General features: G+C 38.7%; 2 protein-coding genes across 4 annotated transcripts in view; both read left to right on the forward strand.

Annotated features, from left to right (window-relative positions):
• The window catches only part of PIK3C2A (phosphatidylinositol-4-phosphate 3-kinase catalytic subunit type 2 alpha), a 53,025-nt gene extending 41,566 nt beyond the window's left edge, over positions 1-11,459 (forward strand). For all 3 annotated transcript variants that reach the window (XM_075755039.1, XM_075755037.1, XM_075755038.1), the window contains 12 exons: positions 94-223; positions 1,764-1,900; positions 2,568-2,737; positions 3,837-3,993; positions 4,422-4,531; positions 5,295-5,502; positions 7,919-8,043; positions 8,447-8,564; positions 8,661-8,742; positions 9,184-9,293; positions 9,532-9,657; positions 10,160-11,459. In XM_075755039.1, the coding sequence (XP_075611154.1) occupies positions 94-223; positions 1,764-1,900; positions 2,568-2,737; positions 3,837-3,993; positions 4,422-4,531; positions 5,295-5,502; positions 7,919-8,043; positions 8,447-8,564; positions 8,661-8,742; positions 9,184-9,293; positions 9,532-9,657; positions 10,160-10,342 (1,656 nt within the window). In that variant the 3' untranslated portion in view covers positions 10,343-11,459. The remainder of the gene's footprint in view (positions 1-93; positions 224-1,763; positions 1,901-2,567; positions 2,738-3,836; positions 3,994-4,421; positions 4,532-5,294; positions 5,503-7,918; positions 8,044-8,446; positions 8,565-8,660; positions 8,743-9,183; positions 9,294-9,531; positions 9,658-10,159) is intronic.
• A 2,058-nt stretch (positions 11,460-13,517) lies between these two features.
• On the forward strand, positions 13,518-16,913 carry RPS13 (ribosomal protein S13). Its single transcript, XM_075755041.1, has 6 exons — positions 13,518-13,658; positions 14,066-14,114; positions 14,833-14,911; positions 15,551-15,720; positions 16,095-16,195; positions 16,836-16,913. Exons 1-6 carry the CDS (start codon positions 13,636-13,638, stop codon positions 16,867-16,869), a joined length of 456 nt encoding a protein of 151 aa, XP_075611156.1. The 5' UTR covers positions 13,518-13,635; the 3' UTR covers positions 16,870-16,913.
• Positions 16,914-17,611: the final 698 nt, after the last annotated feature.

Genomic DNA, 17,611 nt, shown 5'->3' on the forward strand with positions numbered 1-17,611 from the left:
TGACAGATTTTAATTGCTTTACATGTCTAGGAAATTTAGTTTTGCTGAAAGCATATCATATGTCTAGTTAACTTTTTCATTTTTCCGTTTGAGGTTGGGGAAGATCTGAGACAAGATATGTTGGCTTTACAAATGATTAAGATTATGGATAAGATCTGGCTGCAGGAGGGACTAGATCTACGGATGGTTATCTTCAAGTGTCTCTCAACTGGAAAAGACCGAGGTGCAAAACCAAATGCTGTCTATAATCTTTGCTCCCCCACTTTGATTTCCTGGCATGCTGATAGTGAACAACGTCTGTGTAGAGGCAGGCCCAAGAAACAGTGGAAGGCCCAAAGCCTTCCATGCAAGCAACTTCAGTGCTCAAGAGTACAGCAAGTTAAATTGTTCTGAATTTCCTGATGCCTGAGTTGCATTTAAATGTGTTTCTTCTCTTGAGTCTTGAGACTTTTATGTGTTCTCTTGTCAATGAACAGTGATGCAAACAAGTAAGTAGTAATAATGACAAAAGCTAAGGTTTCTCTTGATGCCCTTACTGCAACACAAGAAAATAATGGTGTCATAGCAATCCTGATTCTCAAAGTTTAGCTACGGTGAAAGAAAGTATTGAAGTAGCAACTAAAATTCTAAAGTATCTGGAATCTGCTGCAGTTGAGTCAGGGAGTGTTGTTCATGCACTGAAATGTGCAGAAAAAAGAAAAACTTAAAACGCACACACTATCTCCCGGAATTAGTGTCATATGCTGGCAAAAGTTCCTTGGGAATATGAGGCTGTCTTTTTTAGGTTAGAAACTAGGTCACAGAGCTCTAAGTTTGAATGTAAATACTGCCCTGCACCTTGAACATGCTCTTTGCTAGTTTTCACTAATTCTCTAGAGCTAGCCAATAGAAACCACAAAATCTTTAAGAGGATAAACAATAACTTAAATATTTCTTCAGTCAGATGCTAGAACAGCATGATGAGAACTTAAATACATTAAAATATTGGAAATGTAGATTGGTAAAGCTAAGCAAAAAGCTTCTATTTATGTAAGACTTGCTTTTTAGAGAAACAGATGGCTTTTCTTCCTACTTTGAATGATGACTCAATTGCGTAGCTTGTTACTTTTTTTTTGTTGCTGCTAATATTAGTATTTCTAAAGTACTTGAAGGATTAAAGTGAAAAAAAAAAAAGGATGTAAATTACAGATTTGCCTTTAGTAGTTCTTGCCAAGATAGAAGTAAAATTCTGTGAATCAAATAAATGTTTGCCTGTTATGTTTTAGCTATACAAATATTTTTAGTAAATGATATCTCCAAAATAAGGCAACAGGTAAAGCCCGCTGCCTTATTTCTGGAGCCACAGTCTGGTCTGTTTCAACACTAGACAGCAGTTAAAGTTACTGGATTACTTAAGTGTCAGTGTATGAGAAATGTCAGCATCAAAATATTTTGCAGTTATTGCTTATAGGCCAATACTGGTTTATGTAGTAGAAAGTAATTATTCAAAGTATAATTTATATGTGCATTCTAGCAACTGTAACTAATTGTAGTAAAGTAAGCCTAACTTGGATTGCTACATGTGTTTCATGGTATGCTTTGTAATACAGCCTGCAGAAATGCTTAGTAGAGTAATAGCACTGTTTTAACACCTAACTGGGTTCGAAAGAAGCTAGTCTAAGATTATAAAATCCATTGTTGTCAAGAAAGCTTCTACTGAATAATGAAAACGCAGTATAACTTAAGGAGATGGTTAAATACACTTTGTTATATTTTATATAAAGGCATGGTAGAGCTTGTTCCTGCTTCAGATACACTTAGGAAAATTCAAGTGGAATATGGAGTAACAGGTTCTTTTAAAGACAAGCCCCTGGCAGAATGGTTGCGAAAGTATAATCCTACAGAGGAGGAATATGAAAAGGTAACTTTTTTCAGTGTTGTTCTTTTTTGAAGATCTCTTAAAAGGGATAGAGAGTATCTTAAGAAAGAATGAAAGTCTTATTCCAGGTCTCCCATTGAAATTTTTGGTTTATATCTTTACGAAACTTCATTTTTTCCCATACTTGAAAAAAGGCAAATGAAAATCCCTTATATAACTAAAAAGGAGCCAGATGGATTCTGAGGATTCACATCAGGAGTTTTTATTGGATATGAAAAGTACTACTTCAAATTTAAGATAGGGAGGAATGGTGGCTGCTCTTAATTGTGGTTTAAGAGCGGTGGCCTCTTCTCATACAAGCACATGGGATTCAAAAAATGTTTTCCTTTGGTTACAACAGTGACAACACATTGGGAAAATAAGTCTTGTACCCTTTTCTCTAATAACATATATATTTCTTTGTGATTTGTCTTCAACTCCTCTTTTCTCTTTCACTTACTTAAAACCGTTTTTGCTGGAAAGAGTGATATCTGAAGATTTTTTTGCAAAATCATCTATTTGAAGAACACTGTTTTGGAAAAAAAGCAAATTTTAGGGCCTGTCTTGTCTGGCTTGGATTTTTACCCTTGTCAAGATTGACTGTTGAATGCATGAATGGTGTTTTCTCACTGATAGTTGATCTCAATTCACTTTTTTCTCTCCCTCCTAGGCTTCAGAAAACTTCATTTACTCTTGTGCAGGATGCTGTGTAGCTACTTATGTATTGGGAATTTGTGACCGCCACAATGATAACATAATGCTCCGAAACACAGGCCATATGTTTCACATTGATTTTGGAAAATTTTTGGGGCATGCGCAAATGTTTGGTAGCTTTAAAAGGTATTTTCTGTAACTAAGCAATGTAAAGAATGAAGTGATTTTTAGTGTATTTTTATAAGCATTATCATTCTAAGCATTAACTTTTCGATTCCTGTTATCTGCCGTTCTCATTACAAAGCCAACATCTTCCCATTTAACCGCAGAGTTTCCAGAACACATTCAAACCTACATGTATAGAATTAATTTTGAAAAGGCTTCAGCTTCCTACTTCCATATTCTGATCTCTGGAACTGTTTTAAGTCAAAGCACATAAGCATAACTTTCAAATAAAATTGCCACTCTAGCTACTGGTAGATTGAAATATGGAATTTGGTGTCATAAACATTTAACTTAAGTGCTTCCAAACTGCATTCATTCCTTAAGACCTTTGTGCTGTACGCACTTTGGCAAATCTCAATAGGAATTTCTTTACGATAGTTATGAAAGCCAAGTATTTTGGTACAGGAAAAGATTAATATGACTTTTTATTGATATTTGGGAGTCTTACATCTAACACAAATCTTGGTGTCATACTTTTCCAGGAATATTGGATAAAACTGTAGTGTAGTTTTACCTTTTGAGCTATATTCATGCAATTATGTATTGCGTACTTGTTAGGTAAGCTTTATCAATGAGTGAGAAATTAAGTGCCAAAACCTTTACGACATCTGAGTGTGAAAAATATGAGAAGACTCTAGCTCATAAAAACAGTAGTGAATGTCAACGTTATAGAAAAGTGAACAGCAATTTTGTATTTACTACCCCTCTGTATAGGAGAAGATAATCTATATCCAGGATAGGAGTTACCTATTAGTCTGGTGATAATATAGTCATTACGTTAGTTTTAGTGTGTTATGGCTCCCAGAAATGAGGGATGGAAGGCATTGTAAGGTAGCCTGGCCTTCAAGTGTCGCTCCAGGAGAGCTGCTGTAGCTCCAGTACCCTGTGCATGTGCTGGGAATCTGATGTAGCGCTAAGCAGCTGAACCCAACCCATTAATGGATTATTTAGTATCATTACCTCGGGGTGGGGATGGAGGGAGGAGGAAGCACATGACGAAGTTATATAACTATATATATTTATTATACTTATTAACACAAATTCTGTGCTTTTTGAACAGGGATCGAGCTCCTTTTGTGCTAACATCAGATATGGCTTATGTCATTAATGGTGGTGAAAAACCCACTATTCGCTTTCAGTTGTTTGTGGATCTCTGTTGTCAAGCTTACAATTTGATAAGAAAACATGCAAACCTCTTCCTTAACCTACTTTCATTGGTAATCATTTTATTAAATTCAGCTGAAACTCGATAGATCTCTTGTGTTGGATTGTATTAAATGCTATGCGTTTTATGCTACAGGGACTCCTAATGCATGCTTTTGAAAGCCAGAAACAGCAGAAGGACTTTTTAGGAAGGTTGTATTTGGATTTTTCTTTTAGGCCTTTTTTTTTTTTTTTACTACCTACCTGTTCCCTGAGAATTTAAAACTAAGAATATACCATAAATTACACTGCAAAGTGTTTTAACTGCTTTTAACTTGACAGAAATGGTGAACAACTGCTGATTATAAGTAATTGTTGGCTATCACTGTTAGCATATAGCGAGTTAGTGCAGCTTCAAATTAATTTTATGGTCTAAGAGTTTTGGTCATTTCAATGTAAAATTATATTGGTTTTATTGCATTAAACCTCTAAATTCCTGCAGATGCTTTCTTCTGGGTTACCAGAACTAAGTGGGGTTCAGGACTTGAAGTATGTCCAGGATGCTCTCCAGCCCCAAACAACAGATGCCGAAGCCACCATTTTCTTTACAAGGTAGTGGATGAGTGAAAACTAAAATCTACCAGTGCAATCCTCTTAATGGGAGCTTTCTGTGATGCAAAAATGTACTATGGATGTTTACAAACACGTCTGTAGAAGTTGAATAGTTATGCTGTACAGTCAAAAATAGTGGTTAACCAGTGAACTACATAAATAAGATCAGTTTTGTGTAAGATTAATGCTTGTGCTAAAATACTTTGCCTTTAAGGGTAACCTTATGCAAAAAATTTTGTTTGAAATATTGAGAGCAGATATTATGTTCGGCCATTTGAGACATTTTTGAATGCATCTTAAATTGCTTAATAGCAGTGTGTATGATGGAAACCTTGTAATGCATGTGAAGAAATTCTGTCTTCCAAGAAACGCTTTTGCACACTGGGGAGGGAAGGATGATGCTCCTGTGTAGCAAGTAGAGGCGGGGTGTATATAGTGTGAGTTGTTGCTATGTGTTACAAAATGTGGTGTTGTACTTCATTTTAAATATATGGATGAAACTGCAGTAGTATGCATGTAACTCTACTCGCTCTGGAAAGACTCCACTACTACAACCTATTCCGAAGTTTGGGTACTGAATCTCCTATAAAATGCTGATCTGATGCTGTTTGTGTAGCCCATTGACCACTTCTAAAGGTTTAAAAACTGTTTCTCTGTCAGTAAGAAACTGGTTTTTATTGTTCTTAAGTCTGATTCATTGACAGAACTACTTCTGGTGTGTTCTGACATGCTCTAGTGTTTGGTGTTATTTTTTCTTTTCTAGGTTGATTGAATCCAGTCTGGGAAGTGTTGCCACGAAGTTTAATTTCTTCATTCACAATTTGGCTCAGCTGCGTTTCTCAGGTCTACCTTCTAATGATGAACCCATCCTCTCATTTTCTGCTAAAACATATTCTCTTAAACAAGATGGCCGAATCAAACAAGTGTCTGTGTTTACATATCAGAAAAGATATAACCCAGATAAACATTATGTAAGTATATGGAATCTGTTTCCACTTGGGGAAACATACTGTGCCTTTTCTTCCAACAAGATACATTCCTCTTCTTGCCATAAGTTCAGCACTTAATCACACAGAATTAATCCAGGGGAAACTTGCCTTGTTTAGCCTTAAGTAGCTATCTTTGAGGTAGACAACTGTTGCCTTTATTGACACAGATTTAGTAGATAAAGCTATAGATACTTATTCATGCAGGTAGGTGCTAATGTCAGGTTTAGGATGAGCTGAAGAGTTCTCTGAAGTCTGACTGCTTGGCCTGTAATGGGAGCCTAGAAATGTACATCAGTCTTGCCACCCAAGGCTGACCCCTACTGTGGATGACTTGAAAGTGAAAACCCGTAACTGAAATTTAGATCTTACTGGGAATAGGCTGGCTTGCTTGCTTCCTGGAGAACAGAGTTGTTATTGGCTCTGGCTAGGATGGAGTTACCTTTCTTCATAGCAACCCACACAGTGCTGTTTTGGATATTTAACTAAAACTGTGTTGGTAAGACACAGTTGTTTTGGCTGTTGCTGAACGGTGCTTGTGCAGTGTCAAGGCTTTCTCTTTTTCTTCCACTTTGCCCCTGCTCCCCCTGCAGTGAGTGGGCTGTGGGTGGGCAAGGAGTTGGGAAGGGACACAGCAGGGACAGCTGACCCAAACTGGCCAAAGAGATACTCCATAGCGTAGAATGTCATGCTCAGCAATATAAACTGGGGGTAGAAGAAGAAAGCAGGGGATAGGAGGGTGTTGTCTTCCCAGGTGGCTGTTGCTTGGGGACTGGCTGGGCACAAGTCTGTTTGTGGGAGGTGGTGACAGATTGTCTTTGCGTCACCTTCCCTCCCAAGGACTGTCTTTATCTCAACCCATGGGTCTTCTCACTTTTGCTCTTATTGTCTCCCCCCTCCCATTGGTGAGGAGATGGGAGCGAGCAAGCAGCTGTGTGGGTGCTTAGCTGCTGGCCAGGGTAAAGCAGCCACAGCAGTGCTAGAGTATAGATTTAGGTATTTTTAGCATCCTTCTTCAAAATGAAGACACTTCTTGAAAAGGATCTAAAAGGAAGCAGAAAGAACAGAAGTAGTGTTGATGGAGATGATTTTTTAAAAAAATGGGGACTTGAGTCACGTTTATGAGCTTATGTAGCCACCTTCTGTAAAATGGTGCCTTCCCAAATAGGAGTCATTAAGTCAAACACTCTGGTTTTGTCCTGAACTTCCATTAAAGTTGTATTTGCTCCTAAGTAAAAGCATAATTTCCTCTATTAATGCACCTACACCCCTAGTCAGTCTTACTAGAGGCAGCAGGCTTTAAAATTTGCCCTCAGGATTTTGATAACCTGGGTTACACTTTAAGACCGGTGCTAATATTTGTATTCCTAGGTAGACGTGCAACCATCTTTTTTTTTTTTTACTTCTCTACTGCTGTTTGTTGATCTAGTATAGTCAGCTCAAGTTAGTTTTGTCAAGTTGTTTAAAAAGTGAGCTATATTGACATACGCAATTGTACATCTTTTTCCAAGCTGTATTTCCTGTAAATGTCCTAATCTGGTAAGACACCAGCTAGGGAAGGTAGAATAAAGCTGAATAACGTTAGAAGTGAAGAACAGCTTTGTACTGAGTCACTGTTATCAATATATTGGAGCACTGCTGTCTAAGCCAAAACAGCCTCTTATCTTCCAGAAAACCATTAAGATGGTGCAGTCTCCTTCTGTTGAGATTTTTAAACCTCTTCCTGGTTGCACATTTTTTAAATATACATTTAACTCATCTGCCCATAAAATGAGTCCACTGAATTGAATTTTCTGTGCAGTTTCTCAACTTTCATTTCCCTTTCATAATAATGTGAATAACCGCATCCTGGGACCGTACCCCCAGTATTTTTACAAATTCTTTTTTGCATAATGCAGTACACTCACATCTGCCTGCCAAATTATCACTTAAACGTGAAATCCTTTAGAATCTTGAAGGAATTAGATTGAAAAAAAAAAATTTTAAAAAAAAGGTAATAGTTTCCTCATAGTCCACACCTGCAAAGTTTTGTGGTAGTTCTGGCCCCGGAGATACATGTCTAGATGTAATCCTGCACTGATGTGTTAAAATTTTGTACACCTGCTATATGGCATGAACTTAAAATGAGGCTTAAAAGGGAGACTGTGGACAGCTTAGCCTTATCTACCTTTATCCCCCTGTCAAATGCGGATCTGTGTTATGGGAAGATCATGTGATGTTATTTTGCATTACAGTAGGGCTATTTATAATTCTAACTACTGTAAAATGCAAACACTGTTACTGGTATATGTGTGGAGGAGAAGGATTACTGTAGTAGAAGGAGTTACTTAAGAAAATTATATTAAGTCAGTTCTATAATATTGTTACTACTTTTATCTTCTTTTATGTGTGTTTCGGGCAGATCTATGTAGTGAGAGTTTTGAGAGAAGGGCAAGTTGAGCCAACATTTGTCTTCCGAACATTTGATGAATTCCAGGAGCTCCACAACAAACTTGGCATTCTTTTTCCTCTTTGGAAGTTACCAGGGTATGTTCCCAACTCACTCATCACTATTCTAACAGAAGCAACAAAACTGCTCCAAGCTGGGTGGAGGAAGAAATAGCTTGAAACAGAGACAAAACTGCTGAGGGGTAAACTAGACCTCAAAGTTGGCAATTAAGGGAGAAAACTGTTCTGTCTAAGTTTTAAGGAGGAGAGCCAGAGGAGTAACTCAATGACTTTAATCTGTGTGTCATATCACTTGTAACAGTTACCTACAGATGTTTCCTTGCCTTTCTATAATGTCATTACCTATTAGCGTGCTGTGTTTCCACTCGTGATTGTCATTAAAAAATGGATGTCAGCACTTCAGGATGGAAATGACAATGGAATTAACTGTACTTACTTCAGAGAAACTAACTGAAAGCTCTACCTTGTTCTGTCCCTGTAGCTTTCCTAATAAGATGGTTCTGGGAAGAACACATATAAAAGATGTAGCAGCTAAAAGAAAAGTGGAGCTGAACAGCTACATACAGAGTCTGATGAATACTTCTTCAGAAGTGGCAGAAGTGAGTTCAAATAACTTAAGCAAATCCAATGCAAGTTTTCACATTTTGGTGCTTGTTAACACTTAAACTAATATGTAATGCTTCTTCCAAATTTAGTGCGATCTTGTTTATACTTTTTTCCATCCGTTACTTCGTGACGACAAAGTGGAAGGAATAGATGGAATATCCAGACCTATAGGTAGGTAATGGTTTTTTGGGATTGTTTATAAATTGGATGACTATTAGTATGATACCTTTACAATGTGATTTTAAAAAGACATTAACTAACTGTAGTTGGTTAGAAAGGTAGAAAACAGTGCATCACTGTCTTGCCAAATGTGCCTGCATACAGTTTTGAGGAAATAAAAAGGTACCAAAAATTGCAACAATATGGGATCACTTGGGCTTGCTCTGGCTTGACTAAATTATTCAAGTTTTTATTCTAAGCCTCCAAGCTGGCTCTTGCAAGAGAATGCAAAAATCTTTAAAACCTATGGCCTTGCCCTCTTATTAGGGAACTAGAAATAAATTCAGATACTGAACTTGGCCTAAGGCTTGTACTTTTTCCCTGTATAATGTCAGTGTAGTACTGATGAAAATGTACAAATATTACAGAGGAAATACTTGTATATTTTTTCAGATGCAAGTCCCTCAAGTCCTACCTCAGGCAAAGTGGGAGGAGAAGTGAAACTATCCATATCATATAGAAATAGCACTCTATTTATCATGGTGATGCACATTAAAGACCTGGTAAGTAGACATACTGAGCTCACTGCCAAAAACCATTTCCATTTTGTCATTTATCTGCTTGACTTAGTTCCACCATTCCTGCATCAATCTAGCTCCCTTCCTTCAAATTTTCCAACTGCCAACTTCATTATCTGCTGCTTTTGGTTAGCTTGATTGCAAAGTCTAGATACTTGAAAATAAATGTTCAAATAGGTATGCACTAACTAGTTTTCTAACTTGTCTTGGTTTTTGATTGTAGGTTACAGAAGACGGTGCAGATCCAAATCCCTATGTAAAAACATACTTACTTCCAGATACGCACAAAACATCCAAACGTAAAACCAAAATCTCCCGGAAAACAAGAAATCCAACTTTCAATGAAATGGCAAGTTAAAATTTATGTAACTCCTTATGGTTTGCTATTTTCTCTTATTCTAAGCAGTAATTAAAATATTGTCTAAAATATTGTGAAGATATATAAATGGAAAAGGAACTTGTTTGAAAAATTTTGTGCTCTGTTTAAAAACAAACCCCAAGGCAACTGAGTAGGTATGGGTACTATTACCAGTGAGCAGAAGTTTCTCAGACTGACTGAGGAGTGATGGGAAGAAGGAAAGGAATCTTAAAACTAAAGATCCTCCTGCCCTGGATTCATTGATTCATATTGTGGAGAAGTCTTGGCATGTAAACAGTACTTCCATCTAAAAACGCTGGTCCTTTTAAACACTTAACATTGGGAGCACAACATAAAATACGGATGTACAGTCATACTTAATGGTCGTAATGTGCAATTAAGGCACCTATCAGTGGCTAGGCAGTCAGAAGAAAGGGCAGTCTGTGTAATTTCATTTGGATAACCAAAACATTCTTGACTTCTTCCCTTCTAGCTTGTGTACAATGGATATAGCATGGAGACTCTGAAACAGAGAGAACTTCAGTTAAGCGTGCTCAGTGCAGAATCATTACGCGAGAACTTTTTCTTGGGTGGAATTACACTCTCACTAAAGGACTTCAACTTGAGCAAGGAGACTGTTAACTGGTATCGACTAACTGCTGTACCCTATCTGTGAAGTCATTTCTACACCTGAGTTAAGACCAGAACAATTGTACTCACTTGCGCTTTGTGCATCTTCCTACTTGAAGATAACTTGTACATCTTAAAACAAGAGATTCTGCGTTTCAACAGATATGTTGGACCAATGTTCATGTAGCCTAATTTGGAGGATTTCTAGAAAACCTGGTTTATGCTTATGTGATGTTAAAGCGTCATGGTAAACGTTTAAGAGTTGTGGGTAAAGGAAGGGGTTTTTAAACCATCCATGAAAGTGAGATGAACAGTTTGACCATGCTAGTTGGTTAAACTGTAACTTAATCATTAGGCCTGTGGATATAGTGCATTTTTGCTTTTAACTTTTGTTACCTGTGTTGTCATCCATGGCATGATGCTGGAGAAAATCAAAGGAATGACATATACTAAGATTACATTCCCACTACTAACTAGACATCACAGAAGCAGTGACAGGTACAACTTTGGTTTTACACACACACCTGTAAACATGAAGGTTGAAGGGCTGGAAAAATTCCTTAGCGTTGCATTTAATCCCAGATTGATGCTTCTCTAAGACTTACTGGAGTGAGTGCCAGTAATGGAAGTTGTAAGTAATGGTGCCTTATAATTCAAATGCTTCTCTTTTACCTCATTTCTGGTATTTAAATATGTATACATGTTAACTTTTGGCTCCTTAAAGGGGAAACGTTCTCATATTTGATACCTTGCAGGTCCTACTGGAAGTCTTTTTTCCGGAGATGTGTTATTTACAAATAACATCACTTATATGGATCTTTGTAGCTAGTGCAACTTATATAAGGTGTTTTTTTTTTTTTTTTAGTACCGCACCTTCTACCCATGATATCCAAAAGCTGAATGAAGACTGGCTGAATGTGGTACTGTAGGAAATGTGCCCAGTTTCTCAGTGTTTTGAAATGTCTTAATATCTAAAACTTTTAAATACTGCAGTGATTTAATGTGGAACAGATTCAAACACTAAATCCAAAGTGGCATTTGCATCTGTACCTCCAGGTAAAGGATGGCCTCTAGTTAAAAAGCACAACTGCTGGATGAATTGCAGGCCAGAAAAGAGTTGCATTAACAGAGCTTTGAGAGAGGAACTTGGTCACTTTTTTTTTTTTAAACAGTTCATAGCAACAGTTTCTCACTCCCAATTAGGAATTAATTCCACTAAAAATACTTCATACCAAGAAACATTAGATTTGAGCTATATTGTGACAGTGGAGTACAAATGTCACTTACTATCTCCTGTTAATACCACTGGTTACTTAATTAGGTGTTTCTGCACTACAGGTGTAGCTTTTTTATTTACCTTACTCAGTGTTTAGGATGATCATGTTCTGTCTAAACCAAGCTATAGAATCAAGTTGCACATTTTTCTTTAGTACTAAATCTTGAAGCAAGACAGACTATCACCACTGATTGTGACTAGAGTGAAATTTTAAAGTAAAATACGCATCTATGAACAAAGAGGCAATACAGGGAAAGCCTTCTCTATACCCAATGCTAAAAACTTACTTCATAATCTGATTTTTCCTTTCCCCTGCTACAGACCAATCTCCCTTCAATACAGAAGAGAGAAGTACACTTGAATCTCCTGGTGCCTAAAATATTCATGGTCCAATTTCGTAGGAATGATTACAACTAAAAACGCTAAGAATATCTTGAATGTTAGAAACTGGGTTGATAACTAATGGGCACTAACAAATCCCAGTTTTTTTAGGCATCTTCTGCATATTTTTCATTTAGTATATAGCCTGTAAATAATAAACTATATAACTAACTAGATATATTTCCTGCTCACTTGATGCTTTTGAGACTTACTCCATTCCATCATTAGAATCACAAGTCACTTAAACACAGGAAAGTAGACTACTGTTTTTGTGAAACGTTCCATTGTGAAATAAAATGAAAGCAATATGTACTGCCTTTTTTGCAGTTTGCTATTAAAGCACAGTGTCTTACAGCACAAAATACAAATAAACTAAAATCATTTAAAAAATGATTTGCAGTTTAAACAGTTGTCTGGACTCTGAAAAAAAATGTATAGTACTGTATTATTGTTAGCACTTGTCCTGACTTCTGATTTAATCTTCTTCATAGCTTAACTCATTTTGTGCCTTTCACTTTTCAAAATAGTTGCTGGCTGAAGCTTTTTATGGTCATGGATTTTATTTTGTTTATTGGATCTGGCCTTTGCCTCTCCTCACACATAGGGGAACAGCACCAAGCTTGCACCTCTTTGCACTAATCTTGAGAAAAGTGAGTGTTGCAATAAAACTTCAATGTACTGCATTGAAAAAATGTGAAAGAGGAAAATATTCAATTGGGGTGGAATTCAGCAGTACACTCAGTAGCTTGAAAATGTAGTTTTAACAGCTTTTTATATCTTGTTTAATGAAAAGAAAAAAAATCTGTTATGCAATGTATGACTTGCAACTACACATCTCTCTACAGACCTTGTTTCGGTATTTCAGAGTAACAGCTTGTGCTAAGACCTCTTCCTTTTCTCTATTAACCTAGACCTTTGCACTGAAATTTTTATTACTGCCTTTTTACGATCTAACAGCTACCTGTCTCTATCTGGAAGCATGTGTGATCTTTGATAAAAGTTCTTTTTCTCTATTTTTACAACTAGGCTTGTGTAGAAATCCCTATCATCTGCCTCCAGCTGAGGGCTCCTGGGCCTCGCCGGCTGCGGTGGGAACAGGGCTGCCTTCCCCTTCCTTCTGCTCCCCCCTCTGACACTGTGACTAAGAGTGCTATAGGTGATGAAATTCAGTGAGAGCAAATACTTTGCCTCCCTTTATCTATATATCTGTAAAAACCAAATACTTCAATTAAGCGAGCTCGTTTAAATAAAGATGTACAATGTTGCCCTCCGTCGTGCCCGTGCTGAACGGGTTAAATGTGACTCCGTAACTATCCTGTAAGGACATTAAACACTACGCTGGGAGAAAACCAACTGTGCGCTGGTCTTCATTGTCCGCCGGGGCCGGGTGAGGGGGGTCCTGCCGCCGGTAACAGCCCTCAGGGCGGGGGCGGCCCCAGCCCTGCCCCCTCACACCGCCAACCGCCCGCCAACAGCGCGCCGCGCTCGCGGGGGCGGTGCGCGCTCGCGCGGTGCGAGCCGGGACCTTCAGGTGGCGGCGCGCGCAGCTCAGCTCCGGCGTCGTTGATGAGCTGGTGTGCGGGCGCGGGGCGGGGCTGGGCGCGGGGACCGCCCTTTCCTGCGGAAGTGGAGCGGGAAGGGCCGCAGCCTCGCGTCGCTCGCTCTTTTCTGCCGCCGCCATCATGGGTCGCATGCACGCTCCCGGGTAAGTGGCTGCTGCGGGGGCTAGGGTTGGCGTGCGGGGCCGGTTTGGGGCTGTTGCGGGTGCTAGAAGTGCACCACGGACGGGTGTGGGAGTAGAAAGGCTGCTGGAGGAGCAGCGCGGCGTGTGTGGGGATTTGGGGGGGGGGGGCAGGCTGGCTAGTGGCTGTAGCGATATGGCGGCAGGGTGGAGAAAGGCTCGGGCCGGTGCTGAGGTGCCCGTTCCCGGTGCTGTCCCGGCACGGCCTGTACTGGTGGCAACACTGTCTCCAGGCGAGGAGGGAGGCCGTAGGCCATGGCCGTGTAGGGTGGATGCGGCCCTGCAGGGAACCCTTGTAGTAGGCTGCCGTGGAGTGGGGTTAGTCTGCTTATTCGGCTCTCTGTAGCGTGTGATCTGCTTCTTCCCCACAGAAAGGGCTTGTCCCAGTCAGCCTTGCCCTACAGACGCAGCGTGCCTACGGTAAGTAAATTCTCTGCCCCGTGCGCATTTCGACAGGCCCGGGTGCTGCCTTGGGGCCTTCAGTGTGATGTCCGGCTCCCGCAGCTTAGCTGTGCCCGGGGAAAGAAATCCAAGATAACTGTGGTATCTTGTGTTATCGTTGTTAAATTATGGCCTGATAAAATGCTACTTTAGCCAGTGGCCTTTAAGGGTGCTGAGAAAGCAAGTATTGTTTCCTGGCCAGATGATCTGTTGGGTAAAAAAAGTCTCTTTTCCTATTTGTACTTAACCTTTATTTAAGTGGTACTTCAATTATTTTAAGTCTGTGTGCTAATAATTCCTAGAGATTAAATTATTCTCTTCATGCTTGAGTTTGGCCTTTGCCATTGTAGAACAAATTGACTGTTTTCTGAACTATTTACAACAGTAATGTGCTGGTCAGAGCACTAGCTTAAGTAAGGTCAGCATGCCCTTAGTTCATTAAGGGTACTTCCACTTTAAAAGTTTACCTTTTTCTGTCAAAAGCCCAATTAAAGAGTTCTTCCCAATGGCAGTGATTTTTTTGCATATCATTAGAAGTACAATTTCAGTTCTTGATTGTGTTTTCAAGCATTGCAAAGCATCTATTTATGCCATTTATAAAAAGCTTTCATATCGCTAGCCTGTGCCTCTGTATTAAGCAGTGTTCATGAGTTGTTTGTTGTTTTGATTATTTTTTTTTCTTTCTAATTTTCTTTAGTGGCTGAAACTTACTTCTGATGATGTAAAGGAACAGATCTACAAGCTGGCTAAAAAAGGCCTGACTCCCTCACAAATTGGTATGATTTATTAATAACTCCTAAATGGAGGCAAAATGTATTTTTCTGATTGTAATATGTAATTCTTCCTTCAACCTATGCTAAATAACATGCTAAGAAAATACAGGTTTTCTGATGTACCTATGTATTCACTGTGTGGATGCCACAAAAAATATATAATATATCTCATTCTTGCAAGAAACATATTTTGTGAAGTAGTTGAGTGTTTGGTTTTTGTCAAGCAGAAAATGTTAGGTATCTGTGTAATGATGTGCTATGTGAATGATTTTTTTTTTTATTGTTGTAATCCTGAGAGTATTAGTGATCCCTATGGTACAGTATATGCTTTTAGAGTAAAGATGTGTATGACATCTTGTTAACCATAGAAGAAAGGGTGAGTTTGTTGAAAATTTCTCAATAATATTATAGCACTTAACGTGTTACCTGCCTAAATGTCAATGTTAGTTGTCTAAGTGTTCTAGCTTCTGAGAGTTGTGTTTTTCTCACTCATTGTCTACCATTTGTTCATGGTTTCCACCAGAAAGGTTTTTAGTTTAGAGAAGACCTTTTTTGGATATCTTGTAACTATAAGGTTAGTTTCACAAGATTTGTTTGTGTAAGGTTTTTCTCTTCTCTGTGAGATGTAAATGTTTGTTTCAGGTGTGATCCTGAGGGATTCCCATGGTGTTGCCCAGGTTCGCTTTGTTACTGGCAACAAAATTTTGAGAATCCTTAAATCGAAGGGACTGGCCCCAGACCTTCCAGAGGATCTCTATCACTTGATTAAGAAAGCTGTTGCTGTTCGCAAACATCTTGAGAGAAACAGAAAGGTGAGTGTTAATTTAAGTAGATAACTCTCCATGTTCTTCTTTTCAAATTATACAGTAGTTTATTTAAAACTTGACAAAGCCAAGGCTCTTTGTGTACTCCCTGTTAGCCAACCTCTTTGCGTAAACATAGGGGCTTGGGGAGGCATTGTGATAAAGGAGAATGGTCTTTGTGAAAAGGATCTTAAAAACATTGCTTTAAACCACTTATTTCTGGTCCTGTTTGGATTTTACCAGATTCCTCAGACTTAGGTAATGGGAATGTGGCGTTTGTAGCAGTAGCTGTGGGTTTTTGTTACTTTATTAAAGCTCATCTGAGTTGTACATCATTGAGAAGTCAAAGTAGTGCTTGGCTGTAATGAAACTTTCTTTTCAAGGATAAAGATGCCAAGTTCCGCCTGATTCTGATTGAAAGCAGAATCCATAGGTTGGCTCGCTACTACAAAACTAAGAGAGTGCTGCCGCCCAATTGGAAGTAGTAAGTCTTCTCTTATGTTCCTATTTTCACCAAGATCCTGTAGATTTTGTAAACTATGTGCTGGGGCTGTTATTCAAAGGGCGAAGAGTGCATTATGATCAGGCATATAGGTAAACCAGGCAGCAAAGAATAAATATTAACTGATAAATTAATGGAACTTCTTGCTGGGTAAAATAACTGTGATAACACTTGGAAAAAATAATTGTCTCAATAAGTGAAGTCACTACTAGATAATTTTATAATACTTTATGCAAACTGCAGTCTCTGTTCTCACTCAGATACTTGTATAGTTCGTGTTACTTGAGAAATTTATTGAGAAATGGCTTAGCTGCAGCAAAAATGAAAGTTATTTGTAGTTTTCTCTAGGAAAATTTAGCCAACGTAGGACAGTTCCCATAGATGTCAGGGTGAGCTCTTTTTCTGAAAATACTCAAATGCAGCTAGTTTCTGAATATATGTTTTTGCGCTGTTAGGCTAGGGTGAAATCCTTCCTTTTTTTATGCCATAAAAAAATTTTTAATAGGTAGTGATTAAGCTCACAACTGGTAGTTAAAGTTTTGAACTGAAGCAGTATTTTTGGCAACTAGTTTGAAAAACTGCCTTTGCAATTAATATTTTTTTCTCTCTCTCCTCTTTTTAGTGAATCATCAACAGCTTCTGCACTGGTAGCATAAGAGCTGGATACGACTTACTGAAAGAATAAATTTTCATTGACTAAGTTTGTGTTGTCTCTAAACAGTTGGTGTCTTATAAACTTTTGCCCCTTTCAGGAAGCTGCATGTAAATGGGCAGTTTTCAAGGTGAAGCAGATGTGGCCATAGTTTCTATGTTGCTGTCCTACAGCGTCAAATCTGGGTGGTGGTTGCTGTTCTAGACCAGCTGTACCATTGGTGTCTGTGCTTAAACTGGATTTTTGATCTGATAGCGTCAAGTGAGTAAAGCAAATGTGTGTTATTTATGGAGGGCTGTGCCTCTGTGTGTCCTGCAGGAAGAACTAGGGAAGAAAACAGTGACAAGAAAACAAGAATTGGAAATGTAGAAAATGCAGAAAGGATTAGGCAGGGGGTGGGGTGGGGTGTGGACACACGACAAAATTGGAGGGGTTGATGGAATCATTGCAGGTAATGTGCATCTCCTCCTTGTCCAGAAAGCTTAAGCAGACCTCAACCAGTTCCTGAAAGTAACTGGTGCTGTTATTTGTAAGTAATTTTAAGAATAGTCTTTGAGGTTTGGGTAAATGCTGATAACAATTTAGCTTTTCTCAGGTCTTGCATCTTTACTGAGGTAGTTTTCCCTAAACCCAAAGGGCAGCAGCTGTTGTACAGTCACTATTGCTGAGGTTGTGCCTCCAGGTTCTGAATAGCTTTGACCTTAAGAGTCTCCTTTCTGCTGGATAAATGTGCAGACCAGATTGAT

This window comes from Balearica regulorum, chromosome 5 (assembly GCF_011004875.1).
Source record: "Balearica regulorum gibbericeps isolate bBalReg1 chromosome 5, bBalReg1.pri, whole genome shotgun sequence".
Taxonomy (NCBI): domain Eukaryota; kingdom Metazoa; phylum Chordata; class Aves; order Gruiformes; family Gruidae; genus Balearica; species Balearica regulorum.

Bases quoted from the DNA above. Each gene is read 5' to 3' on its own strand.
- RPS13 (XM_075755041.1), top strand. From the start codon at position 13,636: ATGGGTCGCATGCACGCTCCCGG. The intron at 14,115-14,832 runs GTAAGTAAATTC...AATTTTCTTTAG, and splicing joins ACAGACGCAGCGTGCCTACG to TGGCTGAAACTTACTTCTGA. The intron at 14,912-15,550 runs GTATGATTTATT...TGTTTGTTTCAG, and splicing joins CCTGACTCCCTCACAAATTG to GTGTGATCCTGAGGGATTCC.